The sequence below is a fragment of the Podarcis cretensis genome (assembly GCF_951804945.1).
Source record: "Podarcis cretensis genome assembly, chromosome: 12".
NCBI lineage: Eukaryota > Metazoa > Chordata > Lepidosauria > Squamata > Lacertidae > Podarcis > Podarcis cretensis.
Genome location: NC_137181.1, coordinates 15,550,356 through 15,569,892, shown reverse-complemented (window position 1 = coordinate 15,569,892; position 19,537 = coordinate 15,550,356). Strand labels below are relative to the sequence as shown.

Here is a 19,537-nt window from a genome sequence, read left to right as displayed (position 1 = left end):
AATGAAGAGCAAGTCAGTGTGACAGAAGTAATTCCTCACCGTGGAGTACTTTGGGCCAAATGGGATACAGCAAGTTAGTGGATGTACCGTATTTTTCGCTCTATAACACGCACCCGACCATAACACGCACGTAGTTTTTAGAGGAGGAAAATCCGTAGGCATGCCACCCGTAGGCATTCCCTCCATAACACGCACAGACATTTCCCCTTACTTTTTAGGAGGAAAAAAGTGAGTGTTATGGTGCAAAAAATACGGTAATTCATTTGAGTGCCCTTTGGGTTACATTCATCTTGGCAAGTGAGCTATGATCCCAAAATTGCCTTAAAAACACATTCTGAAGACACAAGTGATATATGAAAAGAGCCAGATGTTAAAACACTGCTTGCTTTTTATCTGAAGAGACAGAGGCTTTTTATTATTATTAAAAGAAATTAAAAAACCATATAGAAAATAAAAAACACTGCGTATACTGACACACTTGAACATTCTGAATTCTCACTAAGGATTATAGCAAGGGCCATGCATAGAAAAACAGAATACAACCCCACTGCCCAAATGAGGAATTTACAGCTTCCTGAGAATATTGGTTTTCATTATCATGAAAGAAAACTTTATAGTCCTTATAGCTGAGGAAAGAAGATTTGATTTTTGTTAGTAATACCTGGTAGAAATAAAATAAGTTGTGGGGGCTAACAAGGATTTCGAGAAACCAAAGAATCATGTTTCAGTGTCATGTACACCTTTATTCTGGAAACATAATGAATGATTAAAATCAGGCTAAAACAGGGCTTTTTTTTAAAGCCAGAACTCAGTTCTGGCACCTCTCAGGTGAGTGCCATTGTAAGAGAACAAGGGAGGCTTTTTTTTTCTTTAAAAAATAAAAGCACTGAGTAAATATATATAAATTTGCTATGTTTTCATATGTATAGAATTGTGCAGGGAGATTATAACCATGTCTATAGCCAAAGTCAGCAAAGCATATGTTCAGAACACACTGGTCAGCCACTCTATTGAATAACTGGTTGGTTGTGGATGAGCCACACTCTTGAAGCCTCTACCCTCCCACCTGTAGAATGGGAACAATAGTTTTGAAGCATTTTTAACACCTTCCATTGCACTTCCCCCCAATGCATGACACAGAAGACACAATGTTGTGAAATAGCAGAAACACCTTAGTAGTGATAACCCTAAGCCCACAAGTGTTTTGTGTTCATACTGGTGTTTGCGGGAAAATTCTGGGTCCAGATTTGCTTAGGAAAGGTATCCAAGTGACTTTGGACCTCGGCCTGTCACTGGTATTGTGACAGGAAGGCGCTACTACTGTACTTATTCATTGTGAGGAAGCCATTCATTTGGATGCAAGTGGTGAGATGGAGAAATAAAGAAACTGAGATGTTTCTCAGACCAGACGAAGCATTGATTTTTATTACCGAGATCGGGCTTGTAATATGAATTGAAAATCTAATTTTATATATATTTTTATAGCGCATAAAAGGCTTTTCCAAGAGTTAGCCATTCCCAGGTGCCGGTGGCTTTATAGAGCTTTTATCTAGTTAAAGAAAACCCAGCCGTGCTAATTTAATCTCTGTAGTAGTACAACAGCTTGGCACCTGAGGCCTGTCCTAACGCAGCCGTAACGCTGCAAATTGAAGAAGAAGAAAAGGCCTCCATTGTTTTGTTTTGAATTATTCAGTACTCGCAGCCAGCCTTGTGTTTTTTCCCCCTGTAGGGATAAGCTTTTGGGTTAAGGATCAGTAAAATGAAGGAGGGAAGAGGCAGGGACTCGCTGGCGGGTCCAGGATCATCTTCGGGGCGTGATTCTGCAAAATGGGCATTTACATTCTTCATTACCTAAGCAACCACGTGCAAAACTGGAGTCAGAATTGGCAAAAAGAAAAGAGGAGAGAAATCAGCAACCTATCCCAATGATCCACGATTCCTTGAGGGAACAACTGCTATTTCAGTCGAAATGCTTGTTTGCTCTCGATTCATTGAAATGGGGCTTGTTTGTTTGCATCTTTTTAAAACCGAGAAGACAGTACAAACAGCAATGAATCAACCTCAAATGGAAGGGCTCGTCTGTTAACATCCTCACATTAACACATTAATGTGAAGTTAAAGTTTCTAATTAAACCCAGGCACAACATAAAGGCAAGGAAACAAAGTGTGAGTCTTTAGAAAAGCTGGGGCGTTTGGGGTGTGTTTTCTTCCTCATCATCATCAGCCCCTTTGTGCTGACTTATTTCCTTTATTCAATTAAAAGTGCTTGTCCCAAGCGGCAGTGGTGGCTGCAAGGGAGCCTCTAGGGAGCAAGATGGCTGCCCATTGCCTCTCCATGGCTGACGTTGCCGGCCTCCTCTCTTGGGCTCCTTGTAGCAGTTGCTGGAGAGCAGGTGAAGAGGCAGAGAGACTGCGGCCGCTGAGGGACAGACAGAGCTGTCCTTGAAAGAGAAAGTGGAGCGGAGTCTTGGTTTAAGAAAAAAAGACTTTGCGCACCTACATCTAATCTCGTCCCTTTCCAAGATGTATTTATTGGTGCATGTTTTTCTTCTTGTAAATCTACTAAAGAATAAAGGTAAAGGGACCCCTGACCTTTAGGTCCAGTCGTGGCCGACTCTGGGGTTGCGGCGCTCATCTCGATTTATTAGCCAAGGGAGCCGGCGTACAGCTTCTGGGTCATGTGGCCAGCATGACTAAGCCGCTTAGGGCGAACCAGCGCAGCGCACGGAAACGCTGTTTACCTTCCCCCCGGAGCGGTACCTATTTATCTACTTGCACTTCGTGCTTTCAAACTCCTAGGTTGGCAGGAGCAGGGACCGAACAACGGGAGCTCACCCTGTCACGGGGATTCGAAACGCCAACCTTCTGATCAGCAAGTCCTAGGCTCTGTGGTTTAACCCACAGCACCACCCGCGTCCTTAAAGAATAGAACACAATAAAATAAAATCGGGATTAAAGGGTTTTCTCAGGACAGTGGAGGGTGTGCGTGCTGTGTCCCGTTGGTGTGTTGGTAGTGGAAATGGTCTGCAGCAGGCATCCCCAAACTCAGCCCTCCAGATGTTTTGGGACTACAGTTCCCATCAACCCTGACCACTGGTCCTGTTAGCTAGGGATGATGGGAGTTGTAGTCCCAAAACATCTGGAGGGCCGACTTTGGGGATGCCTGGTCTGCAGGGACATAAATGGGAATTTGAGGAGGATCAATTGGGCGGAGTGAGAAATGTCCCTATTTTCACCTGAGGAATGTTGGAAGGTGTGTCATCTGCTACTCACTTGTTGGCACTGTTTGAGTAGGTCAAGCTGCAGGGCCCTAGATTTTGGCTTCAAAGTCCAGCCTTAACAGGGCCACCGAAACAACACAGCATAGAAGAATGGGAGCAAGAACTTCAGTCCACACTAGAAGCTGTAAAAGTGGACTAAAAGGGTCTTAAGAGAGAGGAGGCTGACTGAGTATCTCTATAAAGAGAATCCCATAACTTTCCAGGCAATCCTATACATGTCTGCTTAGAATGACCTGCTATACATTTCTAAACTCGTAGGTAAGTAGGCATAGCAGGGTTGTGGGCCCTGTGGCCCTCCAGATGTTGTTGGACTCCAAATCCCATCAGCCCCAGCCAACATGGCCAATGGTCAATGCTGGTGGGAGCTGTAGTCTAGCAAAAAGAAAAAAATCTGAAGGGCCACAGGTTCCACACATGACTGCAACCTTAGTGAACCAAACCAAGATATGCACAGTCTCTGCCGTCCTTTGGTAATTTACTCTTTAAAGACCAGGACTTTAAATGGGCACATCTGAAATTGCTCCTAGTTACTCTTTCCTGAAGTATTCTGTCATTGTTGTGTGCACTCTTTAGCCTATAAAAGCAGAAAAGCTAGCAATGGGGTTTTCCCCCCCCTACTGAAGTACAGCACATGTCTACCATCCAGTAACTCTTTTTCTGAACTCCAAAGCTACATTATTCATCTCACTGCCCACTGTGGCTAATTACGTATCTTGCGTTGTCGTTATGGTGTTCTACCAGCATTCATTTCGGTGCAAAATAAACACAATGCAAATGGGGAGAATTGTATTTCTTGGACTGATTTCCATTCTGTTTGCACACCTGTAAACAGGCGAACCGTGGCAATTTCAGCTCCAATTTCTGTTTTCGTTGGAATTCTCCAACATCTGTAATCCTCGTGAGGATTTTAGCAACTAGTAACATCCAGTGTATTCCGTTTAAAGGGAGGGATTGAACAATTGTGTTTAGATCTTGTTGGGATTTTTCAAAATTAAGTAGAACAACAGCACTGCCTGGTAGCACTTAAAAACATTCAGAGCAGTGCATTTTAACGCATGCTGGTACTACAGATTGCTATTCAAGTAACATGAACACGTTCTGAATGATGCACGGACTGCTTTAAATAGCTTTTCCTCCTTCTAAAGATCTCGGAGGCAAAAATAGCAACAGTTTGGAAGGCAGATAAAGAGACCTTAATGGCCCCTGCTCTGAGGGTGGATTCACAGCCTGGGTACAAAAAGCATTAAAATAACGAGAGTGGATGAGTTGTGTGCATCATCTTCTGGGGTGAAGTCTGAAGAGGGAAGACATACGTCTCCACTGTAAGAAGATGTGTTGACACCTGATATGCAGCCAACTTGTGTGTCCCTCCATGAGGGACGTCTATGACCCTCTCCTCTTTATAGGTAACCATGGAAATGTCGACCGAGGAAGTCTGACTCACTTTCGCTTCCAGTTTTGGGGCTTACATAACACTCAACTATGTGCTCACTGAGAGAACCAAGAACAGCCAAAAAAAATCTTTTCCTGAGGTGAACATTAGGTGGACTTAATGTCCCACTTTACTTCAGTGGGAGGAAAATGCTTGACCTGTTTTGCATGTTATTTGTGTGCTTAATTCTCCAGTAAACAACATGAGGGTTTTGGGTTTTTTAAATCTCTGAGAGTAAATAATACAGATGATTGTTTACCACAGTTGTGCAGAATTTATTTTAGTCTGAGGCCCACATTCCCTCATGGGCAAACTGGAAGGGGCCACATGCCAGAGGGGAGCAGGGCCAGAACCAAAATGTGTGGTGTGTATGCAACTGGGGTTGGAAGAACAAAGGCAGAGGAAGGGGTTTTTTCTGCTTTGTAAGCCGTGGAGAAAGAGAGGTGGAAGAGGACAGAACAAAGCTGAAAGAGAGCTCCAGGGTATGGTTATTGTATTGGTAAGAAGGAGAAGGAAGAGAAAGACCATCCTCAGTCCTGCCCTATGATGAGTTGGGGCAGTGAACCTAATAGGAGGCCCAGAATACTCTGTGGGTGAAGAATGTCCCACAGGCTATGCATCAAAAGGGAGAGAGAAATAATTCAGCACAGGGTTCCTGTTTTCCCATTGACAAGAGTCTGCATGAGGATCACACTAAGCTCGTTGCTGTTTAGTCGTTTAGTCGTGTCCGACTCTTCATGATCCCATGGACCAGAGCATGCCAGGCACTCCTGTCTTCCACTGCCTCCCGCAGTTTGGTCAGACTCATGTTTGTAGCTTGGAGAACACTGTCCAACCATCTTGTCCTCTGTCGTCCACTTCTCCTTGTGCCCTCCATCTTTCCCAACATCAGGATCTTTTCCAGGGAGTTTTCTCTTCTCATGAGGTGGCCAAAGTACTGGAGCCTCAGCTTCAGGATCTGTCCTTCCAGTGAGCACTCAGGGCTGATTTCCTTCAGAATGGAGAGGTTTGATCTTCTTGCAGACCATGGGACTCTCAAGAGTCTCCTCCAACACCATAATTCCAAAGCATCAATTCTTCGGCGATCAGCCTTCTTTATGGTCCAGCTCTCACTTCCATACATCACTACTGGGAAAACCATAGCTTTAACTATACGGACCTTTGTTGGCAAGGTGATGTCTCTGCTTTTTATGGCCCAGAGATCCAGGAAATCTTAAAGCATGATTAACTCATGGTCTGCATTGAACTTCTGAAGTATATATATTAAAAAAAATACCCCACAGATTTTTCTTTCTTGGTTCATGCAAAGAGGGAAGCTTTTATTTTATTTTGGGCATGGAGGCGTAAATCCCTCATTACCAATGAAAGATATTCATATAATTTTACTCTGCTCAACATTTGCCTCCAAATGTCAACAATTTACTGAAAAATGAACTGCTGGGGGTGGCGATAACCAATGGTGCTCTTGATGGTGCCTGTTTGGTGAAAGATTTCATCCCACCCATATGCAAATCTAACCTTTCTAATATTTGAGCCCAATAAGCCCAAAGACGGGGTTTCAGTAGAAAAATGTTTACTAAAGACTTTCTTCCTTTACAATCTATTGATTTTAATATCCTTACCATTCCTGTTGAATGTCAATATCCCCCTGCAGACTGCCACTACAAGCCTGAATCCATTTCATTTATTTATACCATTTGAGGAAAAAAGTGCTGAGAAATGAATAAAAAGTTCTTTCTTGCTGGTGTCCTAGCACTGAGAGTCGCAACTTGATCATTTGTTTCCTGCATGAATAACTGGGGGTGTTTTAATATGTCCAGGACACGGGTGGCGCTGTGGGTTAAACCACAGAGCCTAGGACTTGCTGATCAGAAGGTCGGCAGTTTGAATCCCCGTGACGGGGTGAGCTCCCTTTGCTCGGTCCCTGCTCCTGCTAAACTAGCAGTTCGAAAGCACATCAAAGTGCAAGTAGATAAATAGGTACCGCTCCGGCGGGAAGGTAAACGGCGTTTCCGTGTGCTGCTCTGATTCGCCAGAAGCGGCTTAGTCATGCTGGCCACATGACCCGGAAGCTGTATGCCAGCTCCCTCAGCCAGTAAAGTGAGATGAGCGCCGCAACCCCAGAGTCATCTGCGACTGGACCTAATGGTCAGGGGTCCCTTTACCTTTTTTTTAATATGTCCATCAAGGACAAGAATGTCAGAAGAGCCCCACTGGATCAGACTGAAGGTCCAACAGACTCAAAAGAAAGGGGCCAAGCCCTGTGGCTGTGCATGCAGAGGTTCCAGGTTCAAACTCTGGCATCTCTAGGCAAAGCTTTGAATTACCTTTGTTGAGTCGCTGAGTTATTAGACAACTGTGAACTAGATCAGTGGAAGCCCACATGGTGCCTTACCCCCCATTTTATTGTTAGTAGATGTTCAGGCATTATTTTGACTGAATTGGCTTGTTTCCCACACATTAATTCCCTGATCAAACACAGCATCATGACGCAACAAAGCTTGAAGGATCTGTGAAGTCTCAAGGCCAGGTCTAGCTGTCAGGGACCCTCAAACAACTTGGCCTAGGAAGTGGGAAAACTCTTCTATCACTTGGTTTTCCTCATAAGCTAGCTATGAGCAAGCATGACAGAAGTTCTAGTGAAGGACTGAAGTACCTCAGAATATGCAGGAGTGGTTCCATTATCCATGAAGCCGCAACCACCTATGTGCTTCTCCATGTTTCTATCTTCCTTCTTTCACAAGCTAACATACTTCCATAAAAATGGAATCAAAGGCCCAGGATGCCACACACCCCCATCATACCACTTCAAACACCTGCAAAACCTTTCTGAAACGAGTATGCACAACTTGAGCAAAAACATCTCTTACTACACAATCTTCTGTGGCCTAAGTTATGTTGTTATAGCGGTTGGAGTTCTCTGGGGCTCACAATTCGACCTTAAAACACAACAAGGGGATTATCCCCTCCCCGGGAAAACTGATATTTGGTTTTAAATCAGAACAAACATAAGTCAGGTTTTCAGCAAATTGCTGTTTTGTTCCGATTTAAAGCTAAATATTGGGTTTTTCCTGGGAAAGGAATGGGGCAAAGGGGAAATCTATTAGACCCTGTACTTTCTAGGCACCGGATAAAAGGATGAGCCCGAGGTCCTTCTTTTCCCCAGTTTCAGTCAAAGCTGGTTTGGGGGGGAAAGCATCGAAATTATTTCCTAAGAAACAGTAGGATAGATACAGGGTAGATACGAATTGTGATGAACGCTGTGTGTCTACCATTTTTCAAATCAGTGGTGGGAGCGCTCTGGGTCAATGGAAGCATGTGCAAAGCCTGGCAAGACTGCTACATTTTCTGCTTCATGATGTTTTTCTTTCTCTTTAATAACCACTTGACTTATTTCTGCTAACTTCTCATGTAATGAATTTAGTGTTCTTCAAAGTCCCTGGTCAGTCTTTTGAGTTCAGCAAAAGCCAAGTCCTTTTATTGTTTCTCTCTACCTCGAGCCAATTTGCTGTTTTGCCTCGACTTGGGTCTCTTGTGCTTGCTTTAGGATTTGCTGCCAAATGAGGCAAAGGAAACGGTGGCTAGTGAGATTTCTAAAGCCAATGTTAAAAATTTCATTTGTTCTCTCTTAACATTTTAGGAGCAGTTCTTCTAGGAGGCCTATGTGCCTCCAAGCTAATTAACTCCTAATGAGTGTGAACCACCCAGGGATGTTTACATGAAGGGCACTACAGAAACAAAGATGGACCAGATTGTAGAGCTGGGAGAGATTAGCATTATGGTTTGATCCTTTTTATTAAAAAAAAAAGTTATTGAAACATTCTTCTTTTCAATACTCTCTAACTGAAGATGATAAAAATCAGCAATCCATACTGATTTTTGTTGAACTGAATCATTCCCATCTCCAGACTATTAGAAATGGCAACTACTATTTCCCTCAGGGAATGGGTTTCTAAGTTAACTGCCTCATTATGGTGCTGGGAAATTTCCTATCAGGTCAGGAACTTTGGTTGCCACACTGGCTCACATGCTTAAGCCATGCAGAGATATTTGCTCTGGAATGTCCTTTCTCTAACACACTTGCTTTTTGTTTATGGTGTGTGGTGGTTTATATAGCTTAAGATGATCTGCACCTGGCCTGGTGGTTGTACAGTCTTGATCAGATGTTTCCTAGTGGCTGAGAGGGTGAGGCCCTGCTTGAAATCTTGCCTGAACTGTGCCTGCATTACCTTAGGTAAGCTGCTGGCCTGGTTTGAATGTAACACCACATCATAGGGTAGTGTTGCATGAAAAAGCCTGCTCAAGTTTTGGAGTCTTCCCACTCCTCTAAACTTCCTGCATGGCTGCAAGGAGGAAAGTGGACGCATCCACTTCCTGTTTTTAACTATCCATAGTTTACATCCAGACATGAGGAACTGTGGTTAGAACAAGCCAGGATCTGACACCACAGTTTGATCATGGCTTGTTTCAATAAGCCATCATCTATAAGACTACAGGGCTTCCTCTTCAAACATAACACTAAGCTACATATACTTAGTTAAAAATAAGAAGTGTGTGTTTCCAATTCTTTCCTTTTGGCTCAGCTGATGAGAGGGTTGCATGAAGCACGGCTTGGGCAGGTTCCTTTACATAATGATGGTTTAGCACAGGCATAGGCAAACTCAGCCCTCCAGATGTTTTGGGACTACAATTCCCATCACCCCTGACCATTGGTCCTGTTAGCTAGGGATCATGGGAGTTGTAGTCCCAAAACATCTGGAGGGCTGAGTTTGCCTATGCCGGGTTTAGCATTATGCCTAAATCAGGCCACTATCTCTAAACCTCAGTCCCACCGTTATCAATTGCATATCCGTTTAATGCATATCCCACCTTTACACCACCATCAATAATGATGTTGATGATGATGATGATGATGCAATGTGTGAATGAGGTGCATTAGATGGCTAGGATGGGCCACAGCATCTGATCAAACTCAGTTACAGTCTCAGGTTTGTGGCCACATGTTTTGAAAGGCTGTGTGTGTGTGTGTGTGTGTGCTGGGAAAGAGGGTGTCTCTGGGTGCTCAGAGACACGATGATAACATTCACTTTAAAAGGAAGACTCGGAGCGGGAAGCGAGGAAAGATGTCAACAGCAGAGCACACGCATGACTTACATCTGTGCTGGGACAGCTTGATCCATGTACTGTTATACCGAGACAGCTTTTTCTGTATTTATTTACAGCAAAGCTTAATAATTAATGAGCACTTATTATTATAGCTGCTCCAGAACCATATGGCAGGCAGGATGTGAACAAATCTTTCGAGACAAAGCACTCGGGTGGAAGCGTGTTCTGATTTTGCTCCTTTATGTCTGAGCAGAAGGCAGAGGTGTTCTCGCAGCATGAAATGTTTACTTACAGGGTTTCATTTAGAGAGGGGGGGGTTCCTTTTCTTGCTTAGCCCATTCCGCCAACAAATTTCAGGCAGGTCCTGGGCCAGGTTCTTTTCTCGGTGGAACTTAGGCTGAGCAAAAGAGAGGCCTCAGGTACAGAGCGGGAAGTGCAGGATTTGCAAGTTCACAAATGATCTGCAAAGACTGGATTGAAAGGAACAAACTTTTAGTTCTGCTACTGCAAAACTAGATAGAAAACCGAAGATAGAAAAATGCACCTTGGCTTCCTTTCACTGCTGGTCTCATCCAGAACTGATCCTCTCCCTCCGCTTCCAGATCTCTTTATAGTTCCTACTCACATTACATCTGCTCCATGGTGGATCAGAGCCACAAGATGAGCCTCAATGGAATCCAACTTCATACCCAGTTAGTTAGCAATATCAACAACAAAATAGCTTTCTCCACCTAAATTTGTTGTTGTAATCTGTCTGTCTCAGGAGACAATGGAGGAGTGTACCTTCAGGGGTCAAACCATTGGATAGTTACAGTGCCTGCTGTGGCTGTAGAGACTGATACAGGAGAGACATGTTTTATTGCAGGGGGGGATGGAGATGAAGGCATCCAGTTTTGCTGCAACAGGCGCACCATGAAATTTATTTTCTCTGCATTCATCCCACCTAAATTAGGCTGTTGGAAACTAAGGAAGCTAAGCCAGAGAGGACTGTTGCATGAAAGGGCTGTGAGATGTGGTACTGAAAACATATTCCTTGCTTTAGAAGGTGCTCAGAAGCACCTTTCTTTTCTTTTTTTTAAAAAATAATTTTTATTAACTGGCCAATCACATCAAATTAAATCACATCATATAAATTCCGAATTACAAAGCCAAATTTTTAAATTTTGTTGGGGGAACCCATACTTCAAGATCCAAAGGGGAATTCAGATCATCTTCTTATTACTGCGTTAATGTCCAAATCAGTCCCAATCACACCTTTCATTCTAGTTTGTCTCTGGCTGGCAGATCTTGAGCTTCTAGTAATATGCAGTGTAACTCTTTAACAAGCCTGAAGTCTTACCAATAACGAGCCAGGCAACATCTATGCGAGTCTCCAATGGCGGTAGCTGTAACTACTGGTAGAAAAAGTTGTGTGTGTGTCTGTGGAAGCAATAAGATTAATTTCACACTGAGGTTTAAAGTGGTGCCATTGTGCTTGTTGTGACCTGGATATAGGCAATGACAAAGCCATTTTGATTAAAGGAGAAAGGTGGCAAAGAAGTTATTTTATTGACAGTTGCAGACCATTGCTCCAGTCCAGCAGAGTGAAAGAACGGCTTCTGCTTGTGTCTTTTCAGGAATTCGCGGATTCCCTCTATCAAATGATTACGCAGAAGTTTCAAGAGGTGACAGATAATTTTGCTGCCATCTATGCACGTCACAAATCCCTTGCAGGAATCGTCATGACCAGAGGTAAGCGCAAACTTTCTTTCATGCTGGTTTGCAACCTTATAATTTGTTTGGGGATTATTATTTTTCTAGGTCCTGAGGGATTGCTCAGTTGGTAGAGCATGAGACTCTCAATCTCAGGATCATGGGTTTGATCCCCAAGTTGGGCAAAAGATTCTTGAATTGCAGGGAGGTGAACTAGGTGGTCCTCATGGTCCCTTTCAACTCTACAACTCTATGATTCCATGGTTCTTCTAGTGGAAGATGAAACATAGTTTACACTGGCCACTAGGGGCGGGAGGTAGTTTCTGCATTTGTGTTTGAGGTCTTTATAGTATTTGAATTCAGTGATTCAAACTTCTTATATTGTAATGGTTGCTCTGAGACTTTGTGCTGTACAGTGGAGGTGAGGGACCTCAGGCCCAGAGAACAAATGTGACCCTCCAAGCCTCTGAATCTGGCCCTTGGAGCTCTCTTCATGCCACATGCCCTCTCCCCAAGCCAGTCCTGCTTTGCATCCTTCTTGGGTGTTTTTGCCTGGTTGCAATGTGACCTTGAGCTTAATTTTGCTTTACATTAACTTAATGCTTAACTTTCCTCAATTCTCTACAGCAGAGTGGTCCAAAGTGCAGCTCTCGGGCTGCATGTGCCTCTTGGGGCCTTTTTGGGTAGGCTTTGGCAACATTTGGCGTCCCTCCCATAGCCCTTATGTTGCTTTCCCAAAGCCCAGTAAGCAAGACACTGGGCATTGGGCAAGAGGCGCAAGGCTCTGACAGGGTCCTAGAGTCCTTCTGTCTCCTTCCCAAAGCCTAGTTAGCACTTTCCCAACTTTGGGAAGGAGGTGGGAGGGCTGTAGGACCCTGGTCAGAGCCTAGGACCCTGGTCAGACTCCTTCCCCAAACCCAGCATCTCACTTAGCTGGCTTTGGGCAGTAAGTACAATGGCTTGGAGGGGGGCATCAAATTTTGGCCTCATCCTCAACCCAGGCAATGTGTGGTTCATGGGTTCCGTGTCAAAGTACTCTTGCAGCCCACTTGGTATGCAAAGTTGGACCTCTCTGCTATACAACATGATTTTAGAATGGTAGCACTGAAGCTACTGCTATGTACTATTGTTAGTTGTTACTATTTATTAGCATAACTTATAACCCACTTTTCAGCTCAAAGAGCCCCAATACAAAATACATTTAAATGCACAATGTACTATGTCAACAAAATTGCCGCAAACACCTTAAGAGCAGCACAAAGATAAACAACAGAAACTATCTTTGCCTAGTTCAAGTTCTAAATTAAATCCCCAAGATAAAGGAGCATTTGCTTGCTTATAAAAAGTTAACATAGATGTGGGTCCTGGGAGGGCTAGGGGCCATCACAGAAAAGCCCCTGCTCCTGATAATCCTGGCACTCAAACATGTATAAATCATAAAACAGAGTGAGGGGGTTCATTAAATGATTGAAGAGACTATAATTATACAGGCAGCATAATTCCATGCTACCTTACCTCAATTAATTATTTTGTACCCCACTTTCCAGTCAAAAAAATTGTTCCCAAAGCAACATGCCAATACACAATGGAACCAACCCATGTCCTGTTGCAGGCTGAGTTGGGGGGGGGGGGATGTGGATAAACAAAAATGCTAGTTGCCAAAGATAAAAAAGTATATTTATTGGGGTAAATCCATTCTGGATAACTAAGAACGTCCGAAGCTGAAATCATGCTACAGTGCAGAAATGCATTGTAGGTCTAATCTCACAAATTTTATATTTATGGGGGTTTTTTTCCAAATCGTTTTAATAGCTGTGGTATTGTCATGATGCACGAAAATTCATGAGGCTTCTAAATTCTGCAGGCAAAACTTTGGATTCTAATCCAATCCCAGGTGTTTTGTCTCCTACGTAGTTTTTACTTCAGCTTGCAAAAGTACAAAGGCAGAAAATTGTGTATCAAATATAGACCATTATCTCATATGCATATGTTTCGAGCTTGACAGACGATTTTTCAGAGAAGGCAGGAGGTATCCAATGCATATTCAGAGGGGGCTTGCTAAATTATCTGGAACAAACTGGCACTGCACTGTAGACTCAGGCTGTGCAATATGTTAACTGCTATGGGCTCTGACTAGATCGCGAGGCAGAAGTGAAGCACTGTTCAGTCTAGGGCAGAATGAAGGTCATTGCAGTCAATTCCGTCCACCCCTTCATTAAAGAAGCCATAAATATTCAGGGCAGATAGCTGACCCATGGGCTCATAAAGATCCCAGACACAAGATACCCAATATCTGTTCTTGCAAGGGCCATGTTACTTTCTGGACAACATCTGAGCCTCCACAAAGATGGTCACCCATGAAAACCAGCACCCTGTGTGAGCAGAATTCATGTCCCTGCACATAGATGGGCTGGTCCACCCTGTCTGCGTCCCCCTGTGCTACACTGCACTCCTCTCCAGATGATCCCATGAGCCTCAGGAGCAGCTTTTGAGGATGTGCAGCATCTGTGGTGAGAAGGGGGATCTGAAAAAGGTACTCACGTGCATCACACTTTGAATCCTGGCCTGCATGTGTCATTGTAGCAGCCCAAATCGGATGCAGCCAACCAAAGACTTTCTCTTTGAAGAAAGTCAGAAGCTGCTCAACTCTCCTAGCATTAAGGAAGGCGGGAAGCCTCCTGAGACCTTCTGACTTTTTCCCAAGACTTATCTCCAACGGGAGAGAAGAACCTAGCCTTCTCCCAAGTTTTCCATGCATGCCAAAGGACTTGGCAGTCTTGGCTCTTGCAAGTGGGACAAAAAGCAGGTGCAACGTCTGTGTATCCTAGGGAACTCAGAGATGGGAGGAATCTTTCACCTTGTCCCAAGTGCAAGAGAGAAGAGGCCACTGTGAAATGTTCTGCGCCTAAAGGAAAGACAGAAATATATATAGAGAGAGAGAGAGAGAGAAGTTTTGCATTCGTTAGACAGTCTTTGATTTGGGAGTGTCTTGCTAGAGACCTAACCTAGGGCTTTTTAAATGTTTTGGATTTGTAATGGCAGATTTCCTTTCCACCTGCAATTACTGGACATAATAAAGAGCCCCTGCCACACATTCTAAGGCTAATCTATTATTTCCAAAGAGAGTGGGGGGAAGCCCTCTGCACACTTACAGTGAATAAGAGGAAGGCTGGTATTTAAACACTATTTTTCCCATTTGAACTTGATACATCTTGACAGTTTAAATATAGATAGAGACATCTTTGTCTGCTTTTCTCTTCAAAATACATAATCTAAGAAGTTTGGTCCTCTTCAGAGAAGGAGGCGAGGAAACTCACAGAAGAGCAATATACATTGATTTTTTGAGTTCAATTTTCTCTTTCTCTTCTCTCTCTTTTTTCCCCTGAAGCTGACAATCACTTTGATCTTAAAAGCAAGCAGGGAGGCCTTTTCAGTTATCTTACATATGAAATAAAGATGAAGTGGACAAAAGGGGCTCTAAACAGCAATTTCATGCTGTGATAAAAGATGGCAAATTATCGCCCATATCTCATGAAATGGATCTTAATGATTGCTAAGTGAGGTAGCAGGAGAAAAGTAAAAAGTTGGCAATCTGTCTCCATGGATCCTTCCAGTCATTTTAAGATTCAGAAGGCAGGGCACCTAAAGGTAATCAAGAATATTGATGGGCAATTGATTCCTGGCCCTTAGTTTACTGCCTGGTAAAATGTATTAGCAGACTGATACAATAGGCCAGCGATTTAAGGAGCCAATATGCCGTCGGAAGCATTGTCAAAACAGAAAAGCCAAGCATGCGTGCTTTACAAAACTCCTCCACAAACAAGTTCTGGGGGGCTGCGTTACATCACACACACTTTGCAACAGGGGGAGCCAACTTTTGGGGGCCAACAGGTGCATTTGAAATTTTGGGAAAGTGCTATGGGCATCTGTCACACACACAAAAATGGCTGCTGTAGAAGATGTGGAGTAACACAAATTAGCTGCCATGTTTTAAAGAGCAGAGGAGGGCGTATGATCGCAAAAAGGTGTAGGACTTCCTCTCTGTCAATGAGAAAAAAGGCAACAGCATCAGCCACCACTGCGCTTGCTTACAGGGGGAAGGTCTTTGAATCTTTGCACCTCTCCTCACGAGGGAGGGGCGCCCACTCTGGAGTCCAGTGAAATGTGGGCAGGAGAGACCAAGCCATTGCAAATGGAACTGAGGAGGAGGAAATGAGGTCCGATGACAGAGGGCTTAATGGGGAAGCAAAACTGCTTAAAGAAACAGATCTCAGAAGGGCTCTGAGGATGGGACAACCGAAGCCAACTGAAGTCAACTGAAGAGCTGACCAGGTGCTTCCTGAAGGCAAGAGAAGCCCCTGGGACTCTGAAGACCCTCAAGATCCACAGAAGGAAGGTAGAAGCTCTCACAATGAAGCCTTGAGATTGTGCCTCTCTGCATCCATGTTTACCATACTGTGATTTGCCTGCCCTAACATAGCGTATGTGTAGACTACCTATCCAGTGCAGTGCCACTATTGAATTGGAGGGTCAAAGGTGCTGCGTTTTTCTTGGTTTGCTTGCTTAACATTTTGTTACGCCATCCTTCATACAAATCCCAAGGTGGTGTACATCAATAAAACACAACCTCATAAAACAGTGCATTAAAACAAAATGAGCGAAAGCACGTGGCAATCATTAAGTAGTGGGTTGACAAAGCAGGTGACACAGAGATTTCTCCAAGTAGTTCTTTTTAAGTAAGCTGGAACTGAACTGAACTGAACAGCTCAGCCGGCCTGCTTTTATAGGCAGCCAGCTGTCAACATTGTAACAACAACAACCCAGAGTTTCCCACCTAAATTAACTGGCGTGGACCTGAGTGAAAACTATATACACAATACGCCTGGTGGCCAGGGTAAGAACTTCAATACTTAACAGCAATAAATAAGTATAATGCAGCAATAGCCACAGTAGCTTTGTGACAATAACCTCCCAAGGTTTGGCATCAGTCACCCACAAAAGGCTGGGTGGGTGAATAAAGCCAACTTCAGGAGTCACCAAAAGCTCAGCAGAGCTGCTGCCTGCCCAATTTCAAGTGATCTGTGTGGAACACTGCATGCAGATAACTGGGGTCAGGGCTTGCTCCAGGTGGCCCTGGGCAAAGGATCCTCTAGTAGATCCCATCCTCTGCCAGCTGGCCCTGGGAGGCTCCTCTGGCTGTGGTAAAGTGCTGCAAGCAGTCAGCCAACCTTTGAATTTTCCACAGTGCCCCAGAATTAAGCTTATTCTGAGGCTTGGTGGGAAATCCATCTACTTAGTGCAGCTTGGTCTGCCATGTTGGGGTGTGTGGAACAGGGGCAGGGGCTTGGTTAGCATTAGCAGGGGCCTGGTGTTGACCCTAACCTATGTCCATGAATGAAGAGATGATCAGGAGACCCTTCACAGAGGGATGATTTCCCAGAGTGCTTCAACAGTCAGTCCCTCTTTGAGGGAAGGGGAATAAAGTTCTCTGAGCAACTCTCAGCAGCCTTCACAAACTTCAGCTCCCAGATTCTCTGCGGGAAGACACAACTGTTGAGGGTGGTATATGATACTGCTTTAAATGTATGGCACAGGTGGAGACTATAATCGCAGCTTCCTCTGTCCCACTGCAACACATTGATTGAGGCATGGACAGAGCCTGAATGAATGGGCAGAAGCATGGGCAGAGGTGCATATGATTCTGCTAAATCAGCGTACTCTCCGCCAGGGCAGCAGTTTTCCTTCTTCTCTGTTCACAGAGGGGACAAGGGAGTAAATGAAATGGGCCATAGAAACCAGAAGCGGAAAAGACTGCTAAGTCATCACATCCATGCCTCCGCAAGTGCTGGATTGCTCCCCGTACTGCACCCCTGAGTGCCTTTCTTTCCCAATTTTAGATTTAAATGTACCACTTAGCAGCGGGTCTTTTGGCTCTTCCTTGGGGAGCCCTCCTCCACTCTAAGTAGCCTTTGTTGTTAATAATAATCCCCTCTCCTTCTTGATTTTCTTGCCTTTGATTGTGCTGAAGCCATCTTCGTTATAATACAACAGTTGCTTTCTTTCCCCGCTTCACGCAAAACCTTCTCTGGGTTTACACCTTTCGCGAGTTTCCAGACCATTTTCCTCTTACCTTAGTGCATCAATTAGTGCAGTTATACATATTTGATTATTTTAATCTCTCCCGTGGAGCCATTCTCTGCTTGCAAACATTTAATCAGTTCTGTTGCCACTCTGATTTATGCCCCGTTCTGTCAACATCGGATTCGTGGCGATCCTGAGCAAGAGAATTCTAATTAGGGATGACATAAGGTGGCTATTCTTGCGTGAAGAGGGATGTAAAATGTGGCGCACTGCTATTTTTGAACTCCCCACTGACGTGAAGAGAGCTGATCCAACATAAGAGCAAATTTGCCTGAGAGAGAGAGTCCTTTTCTCCCTATGAGCCCACTCCCTGTGAGGTTCATTAGGATCTCTAGGCCTCAGGATCAGGCCTTGTCTTAGGCTCTGCTTCCAGGGCAAGAAGCCCCCCAGGGAATCCCCACACTGCTTTTTCTAGTTATTATTTGTACTTTTCAAGTTCATACATTTCATTCGTTTAACAATCAATTTAACATTTCAAAGTTTGACTTCCTTCCCCCTCTTTCTGCAGTTCCTTAAATTTATTTTTTAATATCTTCCACGTATCCAAATTCATTTAATTATCTACTTGATTATATACTCTTATGAAACTGCAGGTTATTCTAATAATCTTGCCAAAGCTTTTATCTGTCTGCAATTTATCTGTAAATATTCAACAAACCATTTCCATTCTTTTATAAAAGTTTGTTATCTTGGTTTCTTATTCTTCCGGTAAGTTTTGCCATTTCTGCATATTCCAGAAATTTTTGTATCCATTCTTCCTTTGCTGGGACTTCTGCTTCTTTCCTCTTTGGTGCAAGTAGGATTCTTGCTGCTGTAGTAGCATACATGAATAAATTTCTATACAATTTAGGTAGTTCTGTCCCTATAATTCCCAAAGGAAATTATAGAGAAGCGGACACAGAGCAATGGATCCAAACTACAAGAAAAAAGATTCCACCTAAACATTAGGAAGAACTTCCTGACAGTAAGAGCTGTTCGACAGTGGAATTTGCTGCCAAGGAGTGTGGTGGAGTCTCCTTCTTTGGAGGTCTTTAAGCAGAGGCTTGACAACCATATGTCAGGAGTGCTCTGATGGTGTTTCCTGCTTGGCAGGGGGTTGGACTCGATGGCCCTTGTGGTCTCTTCCAACTCTATGATTCTATGATTCTATTCTAAAGAAAAAGCTTCTGGGTTTTTTAAAATGAAAGTTATTTTGAACATCCTTTTCAATTCCCCCACTATGCTGCCCCCATGCCATCCTGGCAATTCCACTCTCCACTCACACTTCCTGCCCCTTGCCGCTACCCTGCATGGATGGCACAAGCCATAACCAGCACTGGCATACTCCAGGAAGCAGCTGAGCTGCCGGTGCCCCCCTCTTCCTGTCACCTGCTCAACTCCTCCCCAGGATGCAGCTGGAGGGAGGAGAGGAAGGGCTGGCTGTCAAACTTCACATGGATCTTCCATTTGCAAGTTTTTTTTTCTGCACACAGCGCCCAAAGCAGCAGGCCTTTCTCTTTCTTTCATATCCTCAGCAGAGGATATGCGGTTGCTATGGAAAAGCAGATCACAAAAGAAAGCCTGAAATGTCTGGTGGAATGTCGCCTAATGCAAAATAGTGACTTTCTTAAGATGGATGTTGATTTAGTGGAATCTAGGGTGGCAATTGCAATTTTAAAAGACAGGTTCCTGGAGTTCTGGACAGATGAGTTGGTGGCAATGTAAAATGCCGACAGAAGTGTGATGTGATGGTTTGGGTTCACTTCAAAGAGAGTGCCACGGAAATAAGCATAATGGACACAGGTGGCACTGTGGGTTAAACCACAGAGCCTAGGACTTGCCGATCAGAAGGCTGGCGGTTCGAATCCCCGTGACGGGGTGAGCTCCCATTGCTCGGTCCCTGCTC

The 19,537-nt window shown here is 44.1% G+C and overlaps 1 protein-coding gene across 9 annotated transcripts in view; it reads left to right on the top strand.

Annotated features, from left to right (window-relative positions):
* ADARB2 (adenosine deaminase RNA specific B2 (inactive)) overlaps positions 1–19,537 on the top strand; it is a 387,063-nt gene that overhangs the window by 299,096 nt on the left and 68,430 nt on the right. For all 9 annotated transcript variants that reach the window (XM_079946714.1, XM_079946710.1, XM_079946707.1 and 6 more), the window contains one exon: positions 11,436–11,550. In XM_079946714.1, the coding sequence (XP_079802840.1) occupies positions 11,436–11,550 (115 nt within the window). The remainder of the gene's footprint in view (positions 1–11,435; positions 11,551–19,537) is intronic.